This window comes from Panthera leo, chromosome C2 (genome assembly GCF_018350215.1).
Source record: "Panthera leo isolate Ple1 chromosome C2, P.leo_Ple1_pat1.1, whole genome shotgun sequence".
Classification (NCBI taxonomy): domain Eukaryota; kingdom Metazoa; phylum Chordata; class Mammalia; order Carnivora; family Felidae; genus Panthera; species Panthera leo.
The window spans coordinates 58,159,938-58,179,548 of NC_056687.1; the positions used below are offsets into that span (position 1 = coordinate 58,159,938).

Here is a 19,611-nt window from a genome sequence, read left to right on the forward strand (position 1 = left end):
GAAAAGTTTTTCATTTTTATGCAATATTTCTACTTCTTTATAATTTTATTTTTTCTTGATTTTTATTTTGTGTTTATTAATTTATTTTGAGAGAGAGAGAGCACAAGTGGGGGAGGAACGGGGCGGGGGGAGAGGGAATCCCAAGCAGACTCTGCACTGACAGAGCCCTATGTGGGGCTTGAACCCACGAACCATGAGATCATGACCTGAGCTGAAATCAAGAGTTAGATGCTTAACCAACTGAGCCACCCAGGTGTCCCTCTACTTCTTTATAATTTTAATTACTCATGTGAGAAAATGGTGGAAAAGACCTTTATCTTGTGAGAAGACGTAAGAAAAGTATTGAAAAATTTGAAGCATGTCAAGAAAAAAATATTGAAAAAATTTCAAAAAAAAATTATATTTTAAATTGAAAGATCCTCTAAGTAGTATTCATCTTTTTGTGCATCTATTTGTCTAGGATGTTAGAGAATTAATTTTAAGTGCAAGTGTTAAGTTGGCTAATATTTAGAGGCAGAGAGATAGAAATGGGAGGAGGGTGGAGACTTTTTGAAAAGGAGATTGAGGGGCACCTGGGTGGCTCGGGTGGGCGGCCGACTCTTAATTTTGGTTCAAGTCATGATCTCGCCATTCCTGAGTTCGAGCCCTGCATTGGGATCTAGGCTGACAGTGCGCAGCCGGTGTGGGATTCTCTCTCTCTCTCTCTCTCTCTCTCTCCTCTCTCTTCCTCTTGTGCACATGCTCTCTCTATGTGAGTAAATAAGTACATAAGTAAACTTAAAAATGGATTTACCTGTGGGATGAAATTGCCAGTGGTCCCAGCCTCTTCAGTCTTTTTATTTGTGATTGTCTGCATTCTCACACACTCACTGACCTTCCCGTCTTCTGTGTTCTAGGAGAGACAGCGTCTGGAGACGATCCTCAGTCTCTGTGCTGAATACACAAAGCCCGACAGTCGCTTGTCCACTGGCACCACCGTGGCAGATGTGCAGAAAATCAATAAGGAGCTCGAGAAGCTGCAGCTCTCTGATGAGGAGTCTGTGTTTGAAGAAGCCGTGATGAGCCCTGAAACCAGATACAGGTGCCACCAGAAAGGCTCTCTCCAAGAGACGGACTTGGCGGTCTTCGGGGGCGTTGGTCAGAGCAGCGCCAGCTTCCTTTCCCCCAGGAGCATCAGGAATGAGGACCTGCTCAGGGACCTCACGTCTGCCTTCCTGAAACCTTCCAACGAGTCCGCTTATCTTAGTATCCTACCGAAGGTAAAGGCTACAGAGCAAGAAAGACCAGGATTTAGGGCCTGGGGCTCTCTGCATCTGCATTGGCCTAGAGACTAGAGGTTTTACCGTGCTTGTTTTCCAAAATGTTTTCAGTGAAGCTTCCATTTAAGAGGTAATTAGCTAAACAATGTGCAGCAAATTAGGGTGTTTAGTGTGAAGTAACAAATTTGCACTGTAAAAAATGTAGCAGTACAGAAAAGTAAGAAGAAGGAAGTTTCTCTTTTCTCTGCCCTCTCCCAGTTGTACACCTGAGAGATAAACACAAAGTATCTTACCTGCCTTCTTAATATTTCTGTGCATATACAAAGCCCCATGTTATAGGCACAGATGTACAGATACACACACATAGCGTTCTGGTCTTTCTTTCCTCACTAAATGTCTTACACATCTTTGTGTTTCAGTACACACAGCTCTGCCTCATTCTTTTCAACAGCTGAATAGTATTCTCTTGTTTGGAAATACTAGTTATTTTATTATTTTTTTTAAGTTTATTTGAGAGAGAGCACGAGTGGGGGAGGGGCAGAGAGAGAGAGAGAGAGAGAGAAAGAATCCCAAGCAGGCTCCATGCTGTCATCATGGAGCCTGATGCAAGGCTCTAACCCATGAAACTGAGAGATCATGACCTGAGCCGAAACCAAGAATCAGACACTTAACCGACTGAGCCACCCAGGCACCCCTGGAAATACTATTTAAATTGTTTTCTACTTTTTTTATTAATAAAACCTATATGCAGCAAATATTCTAGTATGTGTGTGTGTGTATATATATATATATATATATACACACACACACACATATATATATATATGTATAGATAGGTAGATAGATAATCTATACAGATATATCTATACAGATATATATATATACCTATATATATGTCTATATATATATTTGCACCACTGTACAAATGTATCTGCAAGATCACGTACTAAAATTGAAATTAATGGATGAAAGAGTTTGCATATTATTCATGTTAGTCAATTATTCCAAATTATACTCTGAAAAGACTGTGTATTTCCAGGCGACACTTTCGCTAACAGTTTATGGGCACCCCTTGCTCTTCATACACTTGCCAAGGCTGTATATTATCAAAATTCTTCAACTGGCCTGATTAATTGGTGTTTAATTTGCTTGTCTTTAATTATGCATGAAGTTGGGCATCTTTTCATATTTTAGTCGTTAAGTTGTATTTTGACCCACTTCTTCACGTTCTTCACTCATTTTTAAAAATTGTCTTGTTTTTACTAAGTAGTGAGAGTTATAAGAAAATTAGTCTCTTATCATGAGTGGTCTTCCCCTTGACTTTACTCCTGATATTTTTTAGATATATAAGAGTTTAAGATTCACAGTTAGTCATAATTATTACTCAGTCTCCTGGCTGTATATTGATTTTAAAATGTCTTCTGAATTTGAGGATTTCTTAAATGGAATTGAAGGAGAATCTTCTGGTGTTACTTTTTTCACATAAGTTAGGAATCTTTTTTCAATGAAATTAAAAATTGTCCTATGTCTTTTCTAGAAAGGTCATAAGAGAGCCGTAATAAGATATAAATTTTATTGGAATAAAATAAACACACAAAAAGTGGTAATAAGGAGGAAAAAACAGAAACCATAATCACAAGAATTTACTTAGTTAAATAGACAGGATTAGGTTATTAAGTAACTCTGATCATTAAGTTCAATTCTGAGATTCATGGCAATTATGGCCAAAAGATCAAAAACAAAAAAGACATATCAGTTAAAATTTTGTTATAAGAGGGACACAAACTGGTTAAGAGAAAGATGTCATCATGATCCCTAATTCTGGAGGTAGTTTATCACATGGAGTATAGTTCAGGGGGAATTGGTGTGTTTGTTTTGTCTTTGGCCACAACAAGACTTTTTCAGTGTTCCTAGTTAGCAGTCCACATCTACCTTCTGAGTCCCTTCTTCATCTGCATTAGGACTCGGAAATGTGCAATCCTTCTTTCTCCTGATGACCACATTGACCTTCCTCATTCTCAGTGGAGAGCAGTTCTGAATAGGACATCTGTCTCTATTGCCAGAATGTTGTAACTGTTAGAAACTAGGATCTGGGGGGCAAATCAAAAGTCGTTTGTGTTCAGGCAAAGTAAATGGCCCACCGTTTGAAGACTTGAGCTGTTTTCATCAACCACTGGGTTTTCTTTGAAGTCCGTGGCTTCCTTTACATTTAAAATCCTTTCCCATTTCTTCCATCATGGACAGCTGCCAGATTTTTGTTAAAACAGTAAGCTGTGTGTGTCTCTCTCTAAGGACAATCTTTAGGGAGACAGGTTTCCTCCTGAAGAGGGCTGTGACAAGAAAGCTGCTGGTGTGTAAATGGGCGGATCATGGCAGATTTTTTTAATTGCTCAAATATGCTTTTGTGGAAAAGGAGGCCTCTGAAGCTTCCAGCAGCCTCCGTTGTGGCAAGACATATAAGACCGTGCATCCTTTCGAGACAGGAAATATCAAAGGCACCTCTGGTTACAGGCAACAGCTTAGACAGGCAGCAAGTGAGGGGGATGAGTTCCAAGGAGGGAGGTTTGCATTTATTACTTTTTGGAGACAGATATATGTTACTTCAAGACAACAGACAGAAGAATGCTTTCTTAAAAGTCCTGCCCATTTGTTTTGGACGCTTTTCTCTTAGTCATCTGCTCGCTGAATTCCTGGCTTAGCAAAGGACAGTGTTTGTTATTAATCGATCTAAGGATGAGTGGAGAAGAATGTGAAAACACTCTAAGCTGCTTTAAGGAAATGAAGATTTTAATGATATTTAGGAAACCTGAGATTTACCATTCTGGAACTTGTTTTACCTAACACTTAAAGATACCGATGACCTTAGAAATAGGCTAATTTTAACTGGCTTTTGTGAACTTGTCTTCCTCTCCCTGAGGTGAAAGCTGAGAGTAGCTCTCTCTTCTTTCTCCCTTTTTTCCTGTCACGTTGAGATGGGATTGGCGCACGGCACCATGTTCGTCTGTGTATGGCATCATGACCTGACCGACACATATTGTGACATGATTACCACAAGTTTAGCTAACATCCATCACCTCATTTAGTTATTTGAGAAAAAAATGTTATTTTTCCTCGAGAACTTTTTCATTCTTCTCTTTTTAGTAATCATTCTGTCTACAGTGGACAACCCTCACACTTGTAACTTCCTCTGGTTGCAAGACGTTTCTAAGAAGAGATTGGGGGGGAGGGGGGAAGGCAGCTACAAAGTGTCTTGTTCCTACTCTCCCTCCCCTTTCTCTGTGGAGGCCAGGTTACCTCAAAGAAGGGATATTTAGAGATGTTCATACATGTGTAAACAATATTTTCATCCCATTCTATCACAAACCATTCAGAGTTTTAGAATGCCTTTGGAAGCTATTGCTTTTTTATAAATAACAAAAAGAACAACCGTTTCCTAGAGAGCATTTATTGCTATAAACAGCCTCTCAAGTTGTCTGTTATCAAATATGCCGATGGTGATAAATTTTTTAGAAACTTTCAGTTAGACATTTATAATTGCCACGGTTCTCTTTCTTCACCCACTGCTTGCTTAGAAAGTTTGTAGTTATGCAGATTGTTCAGTTTTTGTTTTCTCCTAATGCTTTACTTCCACCAAGTGAGAGAGATATTTTTAAACCCTGTTGGCGGTTGAAACATAATATGAAATGTTGACCCAACAGGATACTGGCCTTCTTGAGGCTTTCCTGCTAGGATTACACGTCAGTGATTTTGGAATGCCATTAACTGTTACAGGCGTCCCTCACGCCCTAAAACGGGCACCTGAGTATTAGGACAATGAGATTCATTGTCTGTGATCAAAAAAGGTCAGCAGTTGTTTTCTTAATTGGTAAAATGCTGCATTGAAGTTGGCCATTAAAGGGCTAAATGTTAAAGCTTGGAAGGTCCGCATACCTCTGCGAATCAACCGGAGATACTGTGGCATTTCAATTGTTTAATCTCTGTGAGGAGCAGTGAAGTAGGGTAAAGAATAAAGAATATGAATAAAGAATATGACATGATGGCGATCTTCCTAAAGTTATTTTTAAGATCATTAAATAAATGAACTTAGCACGGCATACCAAATGTTAATGATCTCTTTGGTTAGTATGAATATTCTTTGTACCGATTTATGAGTAATTTTCAATAATTTACTTATGGAGGCTGCTCTTTTCACTGTGCAATTGTGAAATTGTTTGATGATTGACTTACTAATGAAAAGAAATAATTTCTTTTTCAAAGAGAGATAGAAATTAAGTAAATAGTGTGCCAATCCCCCAACACCCCTTGACCTACAGAGAGACTGATCTCTATCAGGTGGTATCTAGGGTGACTAATCGGAAATTCCTGAAAGAAGAGGCTATTTTCAATTCACTCTACTCTCTTCATAAAACAATAGGCAGTCCCATTTTGGCTAAATGTGTATGATCTAAAACATTTCTTTATTTCCTGGGCATTTGTTGTAACTCTGTTACACCTATAGGGTGTAAGTATGCCCTCTCTTACTTAATTTCTTTCCTGACTTTCACTTTCCTTTCCAAGGGAACACAGGTTTTTCTGTGAAGTGGTTTTATAAATGATAACCAGTGTGCTATTTTGTGTCATAAAAGCCCATCGGCCCAGGGAGTGTCTTAAACATTAGACGTGAAGAAAGTAGTGTAGGATAAAGACAGTAAGTAGTGTGCGAGCACAAGTGAAACATGACTTGATATTAAGTGTGTCGTTTTTAGTCATCTGGGGAGTCACTAAAGTAACGAGGTCTTGTATTGTCATGGTTTTTCACTTCATGGAACATTTCGGTGAAATGGGCCAAGTGTATCGTGTCCTCACTTTTCCACCATGTGTTGGAAAAGAAACAAATCAGTCTGAATACTCATCTGCAGATAAGCCTAGTAGTGGGACGCAGTAGTGAGGCTGGAGATTGAAGAGACCGTTGTAGGAGATGTGCTCACTTGGAGACGGGAGAGAATATGGGGCTTGGCGTGAGGGTAGCAGCCTGTTCAAGAGATCCCTGAGGAAGATGTCAAAAGTCTTGTCTAGCTCTAGTTCTAGTTCTTGGCCATGCCAAACTTCCTCTGTAACCTTAGAGCAGTCACTGTAATTTCTATGGACCACAACCTCCTCATCTGTAAAATCTCTTAGTTATTTCAGCTTTAAAAGGATATGAATTGGTAAATTTAAGTTGGTTTGTATGAGGTAACTTAAGAACCTTACTGCTGGGGATCTGTGAGAAAATGCACAATTCCAATTGAACAATCACAAGGATGCTTTTAGAATTCCAAGAGGCACAGAGACTGTGAAACACTAGACTTACTACTGGTTTATAAATTGGGAAATTCTGGAGTGGAAATGTGAATAGCCCTTTTCTGTGTTGATTAATTGCAGACCCCAGAGGGTATAAACGAAGAACAAAGGATTCAGGAGTTGGCAGCAATGGAAGAGACCCGGATAGCAATTCTCAATAACCTCGAGGAACTTGAACAAAAAATCAAAGATATAAATGACCAGATGGATGAATCTTCCAGAGAGGTATAAACCAGGGTTTGACTTTTTACCCTTCTCTTTTTTCCTCTCTTTCCTTCAGCTTAAAAATATTACTGCCTATTAGGGCATAGGCTTTGGAAGCAGAATACATAGAAATCAACATGAGTTAACATTTTTTTTTCAGTGAGTCCTGTATAGGGTAAAAATACCTTTTTTAAAATATTTCTTTTTTCCTTGTCTTTTTTTTTAAGTCAGATGAAACAAACATATGAAGCCATTTTTAACGAACTCTCGGTATAACCAATTTTGTCTTAACTAGTGTATGTTTTCTGACTTTCTACATGCAGATCTCAGCTGAGGTCCCACATATTTAGGTCTCCAAGTTCAAATCCAACAAACATTTTCTGAATATGCTCACTATGCGTTGGACATCATGTTGGTACACAGGGGGATTTGCGTATGAATCAGTCCTTGACCTCGCTTCTGGGCTTTGTAGACCAGAGAGGAAACAGACACATGGTCTGTTACTGTATCTCCATGGAGCAAGAAGGAACAAATGATTCTGCCTAGCATGTTTATACTCACAGATGATGCAGATAGCTATAAGTAGAAGGGGACTGCTCACCTGTCATCTTATACACAGCCCTTGGATGCCCCTCCTGCTGACATTGCTAAGAATCCATTGCTTGCATGCTGACTGGGTGTAATTTTCACCTCCCATGCTCTGTGGACAAAGAAAGACACGGCTGCTCCCAAGATGGTTCGTGCTTGAGCCTGAATCTGAGCAAATCGGCAAAATATTATTGAGAAGTAAGCAGAAGAGGGGTTATAGTAGAAAAATTAAATGATAGGTAGATTTCTTAGTGAATATATTGTGGGCTCACCAGCTTTCTTACGTAGGAATTCCGAATCTCAACTGGACTCTCGGAACTGTTCTCTATAGCACCAAAGTCCGGCTGATAACATAGTACTTTTTGAAATTTGTAGCCGTTAAAAATGCATCTCTAACGTGGGCAGTTGAGAATCTCTCTGAAAGTGAAACACCTCTGAGCTTTGTTTTGTGTCCCCAGTTGGATATGGAATGTGCTCTTTTGGACGGAGAACAGAAATCTGAAACAACTGAACTTATGAAAGAGAAGGAGATTTTGGATCATCTAAACCGGAAAATAGCCGAACTGGAAAAGAACATTGTCGGTGAAAAGACCAAGGTAAAAGAAAAGTATATTTGAATGCAATCTTTATGAGTAACATGGTGGTTCTATTTGTTTGGATTTAAATGTCATATGAATTCCCTTGGTTTTGGATTTGTGTGTCATGCTCCTACAGACAGTAGTACCAGAGGAAAGTCTTAAGATGAGGTAAGTTCTTCCCAAAGAACCGTCAGGGACTGAGCAGCAGGTGCTAAGGGAGTAGAGCCCATGAAACTTTCGAGCTGATAGGAAAGCTTCTCCTACTTGAGATGAGTGACTTAATTGCTTTTTTCCAACAGCCTTGCCGCTCTTCTGATTGTGCTGTGTTTTTTTGAAAAATGGTTTTAGTATACTAAACTTCTTAACCACTGGTGTCCTATAGGGGATGACTTAAGCATATTTGAATACGGTTGTCTTTTTTTTTTTTTTTTTTGTCATTTTTCTGGTTGTTATTTTCTCCGGGAAATAGTTTACTTACTCTCCTACCACATTTGGAGTCAGTGATGGCTAAACTAAGCCTAAAATTAAAAAATGAAATTCCGATTTAGGAAAGAGAAAGCAAACAAACTTTAACACGTTTTTTTCTTTTTTCCTTGCTCACCATCTTCTTTACTAAGCCGAGAAAAAGACAAAAAATTCCGTTTGAGCAAGTTCTAGTAGGCAAGGATTTCTATGTGGAAGGATTTCTGCTGAATGCGGCTTCCTTTTTTAGGCTCTTCTTTGTTTGAGACCTATAAATAAGGGCATTTGATCTTGGTGCCAGAGAATGAGCTCAAAGTGATATTGTCAGAAATTGATGTCAGACTAAAAGCTGCACATCAATTTCTTGGTTGCCTGCTTGTCAAGATTAACTACACAGCTTTTTCACATTAAGTTTTATGTATGTTCCTTCAAGCTCCAGGCTTTGAAACAGTAAAGAATCCATTTGGGTAGGTGGTATGTATGTCTTTAAAAGCTCAAAACCAAGTCAAAGGATTAATTGTCTAGATCTGCACTTAAGGAGGATGATGCTTTTCAAAGATTCTGCCCTGATACAGCAAGGAACACTGGGAAGCAGTAGATGTGTTTGTTTGGGGTGCGTATTAGTATTTTACTATTTATGTCATACTGGAAAACTCATGGGACATAGGATAGGGTATCCTGTTATCTATGAGCCTCTCTGCCTTCCCCATCCATGTAGCATGTGGTTATTTATCTTTGTGCAGCCCACATATGGCACGACCCACAAATTCTATTTGTCTCCATCATTAGCATGAGACAGAAAAGTGAAGCAAGTAGGGTCAATGCTTAACCCCACTTCCCAGGGAAAGTTGTGTCATATTCTGTGGCCCTCAGGGCATAGTAGACCTCCAGGAACACGGGCAGAAACAAGAAAGGAGGCCACCTCCATCCTTCCTATTATTGTGTTGGTAAGCCTGACAGACGCTCTGCATAGGAGAGGGGACAGTGGAGGCTTTAAGTGTGGGATTGGCCCTTGCAGCTGTTGGGAGATTCATTAGTCTTAGAAAGTTGGATTATTGTCTGTCATCACACAATGTGAAAAATGGCAGAAACTGGCTTTGGGATTCCAGAGAAGGATGAGGGAAGTGGAAACAGACCGGGTGAGATGATGTTATACATACTTTTGACAACCAAAGTCAAATAGAGACTCAGCACCACTTGGCAGCATTATTGTGTTTTTCAAAGAAACTTAAACCATTTTATGACATGGCTATTTCATTCTTTTACTCTACTCAAACCTCTGGTCCATTTTCCTCCCGCTGAGATGACCTCACCACCTACTTCCCTGAGAAACCAGATGTATCCCATCCCTTCAAGCTAAGGAGGGTTCCCTCTTCCCCTCAAAGATAAGTGCCTTAAAGGTCAGTTCTTGTACCCTATCACTCCATTGTGAGCCCTCTTCCTCACTTCCTGATTTACCATTCCCCCAGATGCAGTTGGGTGAGGCCCCCACTATTCCATCAGGTTTGTGCCTGTTAAGACTCCTAAAGCCCTAGGTGCCACCCACCTCACTGCATGCTTTTTAGTCCTCTTGTGATCAGACTTCCTGAGCAGCATTCAAGACAGGGGACAAACCTGTGTCCTTGCCCTGGCCCCTCCCCGCCCCACCCCTTGGCCTCTGGGTGCCCCCTCATGTGGTATTCCTTGTCTTTCTCTTATTCATTGTCTCTGACTTTTCCAACTGAGTTCCCTTTGCTTGTCCCTCTGCCTCTATACAACCAGTTGTTAGAGTGTTTGTCTCTGAGCTGAACCCTCTTCTCTTGTAGCCTCACATTCTTTTATAGCCACGGCTTCCCATCACCTGTATATGCTGGTGACTGTCGAGTGTATGTCTTTAGCCTACAACCCTTTTCTGAACTTCTGACTCCTATCCAGTAGCCTACCCGACATCTACACTCAGAAATTTCACGGCTATTGCCAAGTGAACACTCATAATGAACTCTTGATCCTTCCCCTTGTCTTCCAAATCCCTCCCCGGCCACCCACCCACCCCTGCCTCCCCACCCCCCCGCCCTGGCCTCCACCAGTCCTCTTCTTCCTCCAGTTTTCCCAGTCTGGGCGATGGCATATAGAGCCACCTCTAGGTCCAAATAGAAACCTGGAGGTAGATCTTGACACTTCTTTTTCTCCATCACCCTCACATTATAGTGATTCCAGAAAGAGTTCCCAATTACTTCAACCTCTCAGCATCTCCACTAACAGCCTTCTCTTCTAAACCATCAGAATCTCTTCTTTAGTTAACATTCCATTTGCTTTCCTTTAGTTCCTTCTCTTCACAGCAGTGAGAGTGATCTTTAAAAATACAGAAATTGGGTCATGGTGCACCTGGGTGGCTCAGTCAGTTAAGTAAGCATCTGACTCTTGATTTCAGCTCAGGTCATGATCCATGGTGAGCATGGAGCCTGCCTGGGATTCTTTCACTCCCTCTCTGCCCCTCTCTCATTCGCTCTAGATAGATAAATAAATAAGTAAATAAGTAAATAAATAAATAAATAAATAAATAAATAAATAAATATTAGATCATATCATTCTGATTTGTGTTCCAGCATATTTTATATAAATCTTAATTCCTGAGCTGGCATGTGCCTTTCTGTCATTTTCCCCTCCTTCATATGATGTGCACAGTGGCCTTCTTTCTATTTGTTTAGACAGCCATCCTCCCCCACTTCCTGCCAGATCTGTTTCCTTGCAGATCTGTTTCCCATGCCTGGAATTCCCTGCCCCATATTCCATATCTTGTCGGTTCTGTCCTTCAGGGCTTAGGTTCATTGTTAGCTTTTCAGAAAAGCCTTTTCAGGCTGTTCCAGTCCGGAGTGTGTTCTCCCTGTTGTTCTTTTAGTCCTTTTACAAATCACATTTCATGATTCACATTTGCTTTGGGCTTGTGAGGTATTGATCTCCCTCTCTAGCCTGTGAAATAGAGCAAGGCCCCGCTAGCCACTGTTTACCCAGCTTACGGGAGATGTTAGAATACCACCCAGCATGCGTTGGGAATAGTGTCCCTGCGTCTCCTGCTAACAGTGAGTCCAGGCTGGGCCTTAACAGAAACACAGAGCCAAACACCTGCTCCAGAGCTACGTGCTGCCAAGTTCAGGCCATCTGGGATGGTCTGCTTATGTGCACATGCCAGTGGATTTCTAGTCAGGCTGCCAGTGGAGACCGAGTGTAAGACAGAAGGAGGAAGTGGCCTTTGCCCTTTTGGATCTCGTTTCCTTTTCTATACACCTGTTGCTGCTGTCAGACATAAACTGTGGAATGAGAAAACCAAAACCTGAAAAGATATCCCTGCCAGGCAAGCTCTGCTTCAGATGTTGATGGCACATCCTGTGAGCCTGGTCCTAGTGTTTTGGAGACAAGGCCTGGGGCCATAGGAAGAAGGCTTAATAACACCTCAGATTTCAAACACTGGTGTGAAATTATCGACATCGTTTCCTTGGCGATCGAGGCCAGTCTTTACTATTGTCTCTTACCGGCTTTGGGGACTGTGATTCTGTTTTACCTATTTGGTATAAATGAATGTACAGGTATCACTCGCTGCAAAAGTTCACGTTATGCCACTTCACGTTTGTGCAAGACCTCCATTAGTACCTGTTTTCACTAACTCAAAGGAACCGCAAGAGGATTTGTGCTTTTATGAAAAAAGGCAGGAGGTGAAAACAGCCTTCAGGTGTGTACCGCACTCAGCGTTTACCCCGCAGGAAGCAGCAGAGTGGCGCCCCCAGGCGCCCTCCCCGGGAACTACAGCAGCCTCTTAGCATCAAGCCCCCACCGCCTGACCATTTATGTCGTGCGTCAGTTAAATGGGAAGATGTGTCCTAAGGTATCAGAAAAACCTAACAGAGGTTATTGGGGGGGGGGGGGGGGGGAGGTGTCTGGGAATGCTTAAAACTTTCCCCCTATAAATTAGTGGTAATTGCTTCTTTGCTTTACACCCTTTACGCTTTATGAAAGGTTTCATAGGAGCGTTCCACTTTCAGGTACAGGGGGAAACCTGTACGTTAGAGATGACTACTATTCATTATATGTTACCATATAAAATATAAACTGTAGACATATTTATATATACAATATAAAACAGAGACCATGTGTTCAATTATATATTTACTGAACATTTTTGCAGAGGCTCCCTGAGCTCACTTTCCCTCTGCCCTCATGGGTTCCACTGTCAAGACCATCAAGACGTCCATTTCCATGCGGCTCTATACCACCTGCCTGTCATGTCCTCAGACAGTAGCTACATCACACATAGAGTCTCTAGGAACACGGATAAACCCTGCACAAATACAAGTATCGGACTAGAACATAAGTCCAGAGAGGATATTTATTTGAAGAAGTGGTAAGCAAAGAGGCCATAGTGTTTTTCTGGGGCGAGTAAAAGGAGAGACAATTACTAATCTCTGCCCTAGTGAACCGATTCAGTTTAATGAGCTTGGTGACAGAGCAGAGAAGCCAGCAGAACCATGAAGCTCAGTTCTGGCGAAGGCCTGGTTGTGGACTGGCTTCCCTTCTTTCCACTCTCCCTGCCCCCCCCCCCACAACTTTCCCCCTCTAAGCAAAGCCAAAGGAAGGGACTGCTGAGCAGGTGTGGACATACGCATTTCTTTATGTAGGTTTCCTTCTGGTTTTGCCTATTTCTGACTACATTAAGAACCCAAAACTAAAAATAGTTTTCCAATTTCCTCTACTTTATTATAGAGGAATTGCAATTTCCTCTAAGATTATTCTCTTTGTCTCCTTTGGCATACAAAACTCCGTAGTTGTACTGAGGTTCAGTAAAATGGTCAAGGAGGGGCTGTGCGTCCGTAGTCTTGTTGAAGAATCTTTCCATTACCCGGATGCTCATCATAAAGCTCAACCATTCTTTATTTTAGGATCTGTCCCCACACAGATAGATTATGGTGTTTTGTTGTTTTCCTGGCCTGTACATTTTCATAACAAAACAGGCTTAAAAGTGTGAGTTGAAGCTTAAATCACTCTATGCCATACGCCATGTTCCACAATGAAATCTTAAGTTATTTGACTCATTTTTCTACAATAAGCGTATATCATTGTATCTTAAATGGTTAAATTTTATTCCCCATTATTATCTTGCCAAAGTACCTGTTACTTCCTCTCCATCCTTCCTTCAGAGCCAGGGGAAGACAGAGAGCCTGGCCCCAAATTCCTCAGCAAAGTGTTAATGCCTCTTGAGTACAGAGTGTTTGCCAAGTCACAGTCATGTTCAGAAGGGACCCAGCCCTTCCCGTGCCTCTTTCTTACATTTCAAAGTCAGCTCCTTGGCTAGAGGAAGTGGAAGTATATCGTGGGATTTGGGGATTAAATCAACAGGATTCCAGATTAGGGTTATTTTTTCTGGCAGTTGTTTGATTATATAAATCCCTAGTGTTCTAATTCTCCAGTTTTTTTGATACTAAACATCCATCAATTGTGTAATTAAAATGTCAAAACCAGAGGGGGAAAAAAAATCTTAAGAAAGGAGTATAAGGATGTGTCTCTTTAGAAGCAGGCAGACAATGAGTTCTCAGCTCCCAACGTTTGTTGACATAGGTCCATAATCTTTTCTCTGCAATTCTAAAATCTGAAAAGTTTTGTGGAGGGAAAAAAAAGTCATTTTGTGAGATCGGCACCAAAAGGTAGTTGGTTGCAAAACCTGACTTTGACTGATATTCACACTTGTGTGAATATTTGTAAGTAGCTGCAGAAATTGAACCATGTTTGATTGCAGGTACTGTCCCCGGATCTTACTGGAAATGCCTTTTAATGCCTGTTCCCAGATCTTATTGGAAATGACTTTATATGAACTGTGTTACCTCTGTAAAATTCAGAATATTCATAAATCTGGAACACATCTGGCCTTAAGAATTTCAGATAAGTGATTTTAGACCTAAAACAATTGCCTAATCTATGAACCTGTGAGAATGCCTACCTACCAAGCCACAGGGTTTAAGAACTAGAAGGAAAGGTGTTCTCAGGGTATATGGAAAGGACTTTGGATTGACTGCCCTTAGAAATGATGGCTTGGGTACTATGAATTTTAACACATCACTGTAACAACTCCAAATCTGACCCAGTGTTGCATGAAACACACTCAAATACTTTAGTATGTGCTGAGTTCTGTGCTAAACAGTTTGGAAATTAGAAAGGTGGGCCTTAAGTCTTAATAAAATCTTTATTAAGCTAATAGGTTGCCAGATTTAACAGCAATTATATATATTATATATATAATATATAATATATATATCGCCTATATATATGTGTGTGTGTATATATATCCTATATATATGTATGTGTATATGTATATGTATATCATAAATACATGCCATCTTATAGATATTTATATATAAACATAAACATAAATATAAATATAAACGTATAGGATGCTCAGGTACATTTGAATTTCAGATAAACAGAAAATAATTTTTTGGTGTAATTATGCCCTAGGCAATATTTGAGACATACTTACATTAAAAGATCATTTGTTTTTTATCTGAAATTCAGACTTAACTGAGTGTCCTCTATTTTATCTGGCAGCCCTACAAGCTAATAAAGTAAGCATCTTTTTAGAGTAATCTTGAACCATCTGCTTACCAAGTATTACTTACATGTGGTAATATTATTTTTTCTTTGGTATCCAAGAATTTTCTGTGTAATATTGAGATTCAAATAGAGCTAGCAAGTTAAATTTCAGTTCCTTCAAGAATACAACTTAAAAGAGAGAAAACTTGTGTTACTGTCTTCTAACCACATGTCCAGCAAAATAAGTGGTCCTATGATGAGCTTTGGATTATTCAGTTCATTAAGAATTATTGGTAATTCATGTGTACAAGTTCCAACTATCTAGGGTGAACCCATACACATTCCTGATCGTTTGTATGACTAGAAGAGGGCCACTTTGCCTCTGAACTTGAAATGCATCATCCCTCTCTGAATGCACCATGGTTATTGGAATCTCACAGTTCTTTTGGTTTACTTGAGACATTTAATCTGAATGTAAAAAATCACACAATTGCGGTGTTACTTCTAAGAGGGGCCTTTTACACTATAAAGTAAAGGTGCTAAAGTCAAATGTTTTAAGAACAGTCATTGGTGCCTTGTGTATTAATGTCCCATGTCTTCATTAGAAAAATCAAATTGTTGGGCCACCTGGGTGGCTCAGTCGGTTAAGCATCTAACTTTGCCTCAAGTCATGATCTCATGGTTCCTGCGTTCAAGCCCCACATTGGGCTCTCTACTGTCAGCACACAGCCTGCTTTGGATCCTCTATCCTCCTCTCTCTGTCCCCCCCTCTCAAAAATAAATAAACATTTAAAAAAAGAAGAAGAAAGAAAAAGCAGATTGTCAATTGCCTGTGCCTCTCACATCATCTTAGTTGGCTCATTCAGTGGTTTCCAGCCTGGCTGTGTATCAGAAAACATGGAGGGATTTTTAAAATGCTCATTCCCAGGTTGCCTGGGTGGCTGGGTCGGTTAAGCCTCCTACTCTTGACCTTGGCTCAGATCATGATCTCATGGTTCGTGAGTTTGAGCCCTGCATCAGGCTCTGCTCTGACAGTGTGGAACCTACTTGGGATTCTCCCTCTCTCTGCCCCTCACCCACTTACGCACCCTCTCTAAATACATGCATACATGCGTACATAAATGAAATAAACTTTAAAAAAAAATGCCCATTCCCTAGCCTTCTGCTCCTGGATGTCTGACTGAGTGGAGACCTGGAAAATAGTATATTGAAAAACCCACCCAGGTTTTTCTAATGTAAAGTTGGGGCTAAGAACCATAAAGCCAACTGGGCTATATTTTGTGAGGACAGTGATCAGGCTCCCTCTTTTCTCTACTTACAGTCCCCTTAAATATTTACTGAGTGAATAACAATAAACAATTCACCATGGAAACAAATGTAAGTCTGATTTTATATACTGACTTCTGCTTTAATTTGCTGTGAATAATTTACCTTTTAGGCACATCCATCTTAAATATTAAAAAAAGAAAAGGCAGAATCTGGCAATGAATGTGTGACCCAGTTGCATTTTGCCAGTACAGGAAAACAAGTCAACTCAAGAGCAGTGCTAACATAAGCAACCATGTCTCCAGTGAAGTCACATTCTGGTTTTGGTCGTGTAAATGCACCCTCGTACATCTGGTTTTCCTGGAGTGTTCCAGTTCCTTGTAATCTTATTTTTTCAACAAAGTTATATCTGTTAAATTTACTTAAGATTTATTAAATGGACTCATTAAAATTTAATAAATTCATTAAAAGTTTAAATTTTATTTAATTTAAAATTTGTTACAATTCACTCAAATACATTTATTTCCTGAAAATAAATTCGTGACTCCAAAAAAAATGTTATGCTTTCTGCCAATTTGGTGTTTGCTGTGCCTATAGTAATTAGAATAGGTGAGTTTGCCAGTTTAAATCTGGGGAAAGGAAATAACACCAGTTTTCATACCTTACATGTCAAAAGCAAGAATCTCTGAACCCTGGAATGCCATCAATTTGCCCATATATTTGTCTTCACTGTAAAAGGTGAGGTTTTCAGTTCTGATTAACTAGTTGCCTAGAGCCAATTTTCCCTTGGAAACTTCCTGGACAATAAATAGAAGATAGGAATATTAATTTCTTTCTGGCTGGCACGGGAGTGATATCACCTCTGTGGTCCTCTCTGATTTATGGCCAGGCCCCAACTGCCACTAGACCTTTCATCCTTCCTTTGCCCTAGCTTTGGCCCCACTAAGCTTTCGCTCTGAGACCCAAGTAGTGGTCACAGCATTATTGGTAAACCAGAGGAGCTGCGGAAGGTTCTGATGGTGCCCGCTTGCATAATTCTTCTAACTGCCCCTTTGTATGGGATTGCAAAGCATTTTCAGCACCTCAGAAGGAAGGCACTATGCACACAGAAGGTACTTTTTATTAGTTATCTGTGCTTATTAGTAGTAATAAAAAATTGAAAAAAATAATTTTAAAACTTGAGAGCATGATAAGAATACTTTGGGGGGGCCTGGGTGGCTCAGTCGGTTAAGCATCTGACTTCGGCTGAGGTCATGATTTCACGGTTTGTGAGTTCGAGCTCCGAATTGGGGCTCTGTGCTGACAGCCCAGAGCCTGAAGCCTGCTTCAGATTCTGTGTCTCCCCCTCTCTCTCCCCCTCCCCACTCACACTCTACTTCTTGCTAAAAAATAAATAAACATTAAAAAAAATTTTAGGGGCGCCTGGGTGGCTCAGTCGGTTGAGCATCCGACTTCGGCTCAGGTCATGATCTCACAGTTCGTGATTTCGAGCCCCGCGTCAGGCTCTGTGCTGATAGCTCGGAGCCTGGAGCCTGCTTCTGATTCTGTGTCTCCTCTCTCTGCCTCTAACCCACTCGCATTCTGTCTCTGTCTCTGTCAAAAATAAATAAACATCAAAAAAAAAAAATTTTTTTTAAAGAAGAATACTTTGGTTATTTCTTTGGATTTGAGACCTATGTTTCAGGCCAGTGCCTTTCTATGTAATCAAATATTGTATCAATGTTTTCTAGCAAATGTAACTTTAAATTTACACTTTTGCACATACTGGATTGGATAGTTTTCTTTTTTCTTTTTTTCTTTTTTTTTTTTTTAGCTTTCTTCTTGGATCTAGAATTGCTGCAAAATCCAATGATACAGTATCTAGAAATAGAACTTTTTTTGGATAAAATTCTTTTTTTTTAATGTTTATGTATTTTTGAGAGAGACAGAGACAGACTGAGCGGGTTAGGGGCAGAGAGAGAGGGAGACACAGAATCTGAAGCAGGCTCCAGGCTCCGAGCCGTCAGCACAGAGCCCGATGCCGGGCTCGAACTCAGGAGCTGTGAGATCATGACCTGAGCTGAAGTCGGAGGCTCAATCAACTGAGCCACTCAGGCGCCCATTGGATAAAATTCTTTTGCTGTGTAAATAGGGCAATCTTTGATCCATACACAGAAGAAATAATACATTTTCTTATCCAAAAGTCAACAGGTGTTTTGTATTGCTGGTTGTATTAAAGGGGAAAAAAATGATTCATTCTGAAACTAAGGAAAGAATCTAAGTGGCCCTAGTGTTTTGAACTTTACTGTGAATGAACACATGATAATCCTTCATTCTGTGAACCATGCCATTCTCTCTCCAACTTCTGCACTGTCCATGTGCACGGTGGACACAGTTGCCATTAAAGACTGAAGAACTTTCTGGATAGTCTCTGAAAGTTGCAGAGGCATTTTTAGATTGATATAGGAAATAGGATTCTCAGTTTTATGACTTCTGGATTTAATCATTTTGAGAGAAAAAAGAATGTACTTCTAAATCTAAATATACATTTCTTTTTTTGTTTATTTATTTTATTTTATTTTTTTATTTTGAGAGAGAGATAGAAAGCAGGCAAGGGAAGGGCAGATAGAGGGAGACAGAATCCCAAGCAGGCTCCACACTGTCCACACAGAGCCCGATGAGGGGCTTGAACTCGCAAACCGTGACATCGTGTCCTGAGCCAAAGTCAAGAGTCAGACGCTTAACCTAAGCCCGAGCCACCCAGGCACCCCTGAATATACATTTCTAAAATGCCCTTGACATTTTCAAGTTTTCTGCCAAAAATGGAGACCTAAGTGAACTGGTATGGGTTTTTGTGTCGTACAGTTTTAGATTTAAACCATAACCTCTTTTGTAAAGAATTTAAATATATGTTTACCCAGGAAATCGTGGCCATTTGGATGAAGACATTATAGTAAGTATTATTTTATAGGACTACTGCAGGAGCTTCATCTTTTAAACAAACCCTTCTCTGATAATGCTTAGAAGGCAGTGTCACCGCCACCAGTGTGCATAGAATGAACTAAGGAGAGTCAGGTGGTGGTCACTGCGTGTACTGAGGGTCAAGCCACGGTAGTGCTTCATGAAGTAGGCTGTGTAGGCTGAGAGAGTTACACCAGGTAAAATTTAGCTTTCAAGGCTTCAGAGCCTCATGAAGAGAACAGGAGTTGGGAAGCAACTACACAGCACTACACAGGTCGAAGTATTGTTTCTCGACTCAATAGGTGACACGTCAAGCTGGATAGTCACTGAATTACAGGATTTGTCTGGTAGACCTGCATCCAGAGTCACTTTGGAGTGTGTGACTGGGAAGGACTGAGTGTTGTCTCCTCCTTTCTCTTCTGTTTTCTGATTCCCGGTGT

At 40.4% G+C, this 19,611-nt stretch overlaps 1 protein-coding gene across 3 annotated transcripts in view; it reads left to right on the forward strand.

Annotated features, from left to right (window-relative positions):
* The window catches only part of PHLDB2 (pleckstrin homology like domain family B member 2), a 110,539-nt gene that overhangs the window by 40,865 nt on the left and 50,063 nt on the right, over window positions 1-19,611 (forward strand). For all 3 annotated transcript variants that reach the window (XM_042955110.1, XM_042955111.1, XM_042955112.1), the window contains exons 3-5: window positions 897-1,259; window positions 6,660-6,803; window positions 7,829-7,966. In XM_042955110.1, coding sequence (XP_042811044.1) covers window positions 897-1,259; window positions 6,660-6,803; window positions 7,829-7,966 — 645 coding nt within the window. The remainder of the gene's footprint in view (window positions 1-896; window positions 1,260-6,659; window positions 6,804-7,828; window positions 7,967-19,611) is intronic.